The sequence below is a fragment of the Cynoglossus semilaevis genome, chromosome 1 (assembly GCF_000523025.1).
Source record: "Cynoglossus semilaevis isolate Cse_v1.0 chromosome 1, Cse_v1.0, whole genome shotgun sequence".
In the NCBI taxonomy this organism is placed as follows: Eukaryota; Metazoa; Chordata; class Actinopteri; order Pleuronectiformes; family Cynoglossidae; genus Cynoglossus; species Cynoglossus semilaevis.
Window position 1 is genome coordinate 9,871,226 of NC_024307.1, and position 4,858 is coordinate 9,876,083.

A 4,858-nucleotide genomic window follows, 5' to 3' on the forward strand; every position below is an offset into this window, starting at 1 on the left:
AGCCTGGGGAAACAGACAGGAGGAATTTATAAACAGGACAAAACAACATCCTGGAGCAAACAGGACACACTGAGCTGAATGGCAGATCGTGGGACAAGACCACACAGATAGCGATCGACTAAATGAAATCATAAAGGCAGTTTCAGCCGCGTATTGTACGTGTTGAGGGAGTGAATGTGTACACGTGGAGGGTGTACTGTACCATAATGTTAGGGTGTAAACCTGCACTGCATCGTGGCGAGATGGGAGAGTTGAACCGAGACCCACAGGAAAGACGGGGAGACCTGGACTCATCCATTATAGCTGAGAGCTGAGTGCAGAGTCTCTGTGGACCTTCATCTCTCTCCCTGTCTCAACCTACAGGTTTTACACTGTATCTCAGGTTTTCAAACCTCTTGGTCCAAAAATCCTGGCTGAGGCCCAGTTCACGCAGACCTTCGTGTTCACACAGAACACACACACACACAGAGGACTGAACCTCACCTCGTCCTTCTCTCTTATCTGTTTCCTGCACATGTTGCCCATACATGTAAAGCTTTGAGGCTTTTACCTCGCCACAGCCAAATTACCTTTCGGCATCTACCCAACCCTGACATTTCGTCCACTTCTGATCATACAGAGGCTTAAATACCACATACTGTATACTGGGGTGTGTATGCACGACCATGTAGGATCGTTCACAAACACACCATCTCCACATACTGTATACTGGGGTGTGTATGTATGTAGGATTGTTCACAAACACACCATCCATACAGACAATCAATACGTGACGTATTTGAAGATATCAATGATTTTAATTCCTTCTTAATGACTTCATTTATTTGGATTAACCTCATTTTAGCAGACTGCATTACAAACATGAGGACTGGCATGAAACAGGGGCTTTATTTGTTTGGGGGGATGTTGAAGAAAACAAAAAAAAAATTACACAACAGTTTACATGGTATTACAGTAATTTAGATGAAAAATAAGACTCATTTTGTTTTTGCTTTTCATAACTTTAATGACTCATAATCAGAAATCAAATCTTTGTCACCACGCGGCCCGAGCTTATTTTACCTGGTGCTAACATAACAACTTTAGGAGTGTTTGAATGATGGTTTTTGATGAGTTGTGTTCCAGCTTAATTTGAAAATCTGGCAAATCTCAAATGTAAAGATCAATAATGCAGCCAGTGATAATTAGTGCTTCATGGATCCAAATGAACCCATCCATAATTATATAAAATTATGTTTCATCCATTTTAGGTAATATTTTAGTCTGAGTCTCCCGAGTATTCTGTTTTTCTTTTCTCATCAAGTGTAATTTAGTCTAATAATTTATCTAGTCCAGTCCTTAGCCTGCTGTAGCGTAGTCCTTTCTCTCGTCTCACCTTGTCTTTAAAGACATAAATAAGAGATTAATAAATAAATAGGAGACACCTTTAACACTTTTTACCCGGGGTTTGCCACAATATTAGGAGGAGCGTCCAAGTCCGGTGTTGAGTCCCGGGGAGTAAGACGGAAAGAATTTTTAATGCAGTACAAGATTCAGCAAGTGCACAGGGACCCGAGCTGCTGCTCTGTGCTGCTGCTCCCTGCTGCTGAGAGGAGGAATAACAACAGAAGGCACGCGGAGAACAACTGTACGCGTGCACCTGTACACAGGCCGTGCTGATATTGATCGGTCAGACCTGTTTGGCTGAATATGCAGCCTGTTTGTCTATTTCATGGTCAATTAGATAGCTGGGGTACACTGGCTGTTTGCTGCTGTGCAGAGGTAAACATGTGCACACAGCACCTTTGTTGGCTAGGGGTGTCAACATGTAACACACACACACACACACACACATCGAAACACACAAAATGATCAATACCAGCAGTCAAACTAATGCATTTACTATATGCAGCTCACATGAACAATCATGTGAGCGGACGGGCTGTACATCTGAGGACGGAGTCTAACCGCAGTCAACACACCACTCATTTACCTTTCTTACTTTGTCCAGACTTCTTCTTATTTGCTAGGGGGCGAAGTTCTCAGACTGGGATTGATCCTGAGCTGCCATCTTAACCCTCGCCCCCAGGGCAGCTTAGTACAAACACACAGCAAGCCCTCTCCACTTACAGCAATCATGGTCATTCACTCTGTCCACATGTAAAACTACAGAGCTGAGATGAAAGTACTCGGAGTAGAACTGTTCAACAACCTTACAGTGAGAACACCTCTTGTTTTCTGGGTTGATACCTGGTCTTTCTGCATGGAGTTTGAATGTTCTACCTTTGGGTGTTTTTTTTAAATTTTTTTATCTGGTGTACCCCACTTTCCTCCCACATTTAATCGAGCTCTGGCAGCCTTCGCTTGGCCTTTACTTAATCACAGGTTCTGGTTTTAATTCTGTTTATAGAAATTGTAATAAAATTTTGGTTAACAGTCTTGGAAACACTGTATGATTCTGGATGGAATTCAGGGGTCGGGATGACTGGATCCAAAAAAAAACAAAAAAACAACTAGCATAACAGCGTCTCCACATCAGTAAGTTTGTTCATGTACAGGAGATAAAAAAAATTTACATTCAAAGACAAATGTGAAGAAGCAGTGTGAACATAGACCAAGAGACCAACACTGTTCATGACTCACAGATGTCTGTCATTGTAGTAAATGGTGAATGAATGCCACTTGCAGCCAACAAATCCTCACCCACCCCCCAAATTAAGGCCTAATTCTGGATAGCAACATTTTTTTAATTTTGCTCTTTAGAATTTTTAAAATGTAGCCTATTTTCTATTGTTTTCATTCAATAATTATTTTTCGAAAAAAAATATTTCCCCCCTATTAAAATGCCAGCCAACAAGGATAAACCACCACTTTTTTTTACATGCAATAACATAATAAAGCAAGAGCTTTAAGTTTTGTACCTCTACAGTACCTGTTTCCAGATATTTTTCAACATTATTTGCCAATAAGGTCTCTGGTAAGAGCAAAATCCAAAAGTATGAACCAATCCTGACCAGAGGCTTGCAATCCTACCTTCCATGCAATCCTGTTCCCTTTGGAGCTGTGCTGCAGAGCCATTGGAAAGTCTCCGCGCTCGTAGAACTTGCGGAACGTTGTCGGTCCAGCGGGTCGTTCCCGGTAGGCCCCAGCAGGGGGAGGACCCAGGACCTAGACAGACACAAAATGGAAAAAGTGAGGAAAAAATAGACAAAATAGAGGGAATGAATGGTATTAGGCATAAGCTGCAAGTAAGAGAGTTGTCTTATGAAATCAGAATTGACAACTGACTGTGTTTTCTCTGACAGGAATAGAATCACTCCCACTGAGTTTCCTCAAAAGTAATTCAGGCAGACACATATGCAGGCTCCTCCACGAGGGCAAAAACACAGAGAGTACGCACTTGTGTATGTGTGTGTGTGTGTGTGTGTGTGTGTGTGAGAGAGAGAGCCCTGGCCCTGCTGCCACAGGCACTGCCTGAGGCATTGTTAGGATCATCTTTTCTCTGCCTCCATATTGGATGTGTGCTATTACTGCGCCACAGAAAGCCAATGGGACTTCTATCACATCGGCAACAGAGTCTCCTCCAACTGTTGTTGCTGCCGTCACGGTATAAACCACAGGTGGAAGTAAATTAACCTCAGTGGAGTGCTGAGAATAAAAATGTTTGGGATTTGAAGTCAACTTTCTTTTTCCCACAGCACAAACAAACTAGTTATCAGACGGTGATACAGAGGCTATAAAACAACCGGTGATTGAAAACCTTAATTGGTCCGGTACTCTACTGTCATTCACATCAGATCAAGATCAAGTCATCAGACAATCATCCGATCATCGTCTACTGTTTAATATTTCACAGGGTTAAGAAGAAAAGCCCTGGCACAGATGGAGAGAAACTGCAAACTCCAAACAGACACAGCAGGGATTGAACTAAAAAAAACACATGATCTTGTTGGTATATATACACAATATTTAATGTATGAAATCATATTTCTGAAAAATATTCAAAAATCTTCAATGTGGTAGCTGCTTGATTAATCAAGATTAAACAATAGTCCGCAATATGAAATAAAAAGTCATATTTTTCTGTACAATCCTCTATGTGTTGTTTGTGACAAATCCAAATAATGGAATTATTAATATGACAAACACATTGCAGAAGAACAAGAAGAACATTGTTCCGCTGGTTTGATTCCCTGGTCCTTCTGTACGATGTTTACATCCCCAGTGTACGTTGGTACCATTTCTATGCCATGTGGCCCGATTGCCTGTAATTATGAACAGGTAATTTGCATAAATCGTAATTGATATTTTCACATTGGCAAGGGCAAGAAAATAAGATACGCCGTTGTAAACCGTTGGTTTTAGATGCAGCATTTATCACATATATCCATTTGTCTCGCACTCTTTTCTCTCTGTTTGTTCCTCTGACTGCATGAGCGCTCTGGCAGTCCTGGCAGTGGAAATGTGGAAGCTCTAACGCTGGCTGGATCAGTGCTGCTCCAGCCTGCAGGAGTGACAAAGCCCTGGTATCCAGGTAGCTCCTACAGCGGTTGAGCCGCTGCACAGGGAGGCTAAAAATAGCTCAGACTGGGCAGCAGGGAGAGAATGAATCCAGACTGCATTGACTGCCTGAGCAGCTTTTATGGTCAGGAATGATGACGCTGCAGTCAATTCCATGGCCTGTGTTCATAGCTGAGGTGTTACATGCTTTACGGCTTCCATTTTTCTCTACACTTATAAACATTTGCCAAAAAGCTACGGAGAAGGCACCCGTTCAACAACGTTTCCCTGAAACTAATATCACAAAAAAAAAAAAAAAAAAAAAAAGCATTTTTGCCACCAATAATGTAAACTGGCTTTTCACAGCAGCTTAAGGGGA

At 41.9% G+C, this 4,858-nt stretch overlaps 1 protein-coding gene across 1 annotated transcript in view; it reads right to left on the bottom strand.

Annotated features, from left to right (window-relative positions):
* The window catches only part of pacrg (PARK2 co-regulated), a 156,302-nt gene that overhangs the window by 135,667 nt on the left and 15,777 nt on the right, over positions 1 to 4,858 (bottom strand). The window contains exon 2 of the mRNA XM_008309825.3: positions 3,013 to 3,147. Coding sequence (XP_008308047.1) covers positions 3,013 to 3,147 — 135 coding nt within the window. The remainder of the gene's footprint in view (positions 1 to 3,012; positions 3,148 to 4,858) is intronic.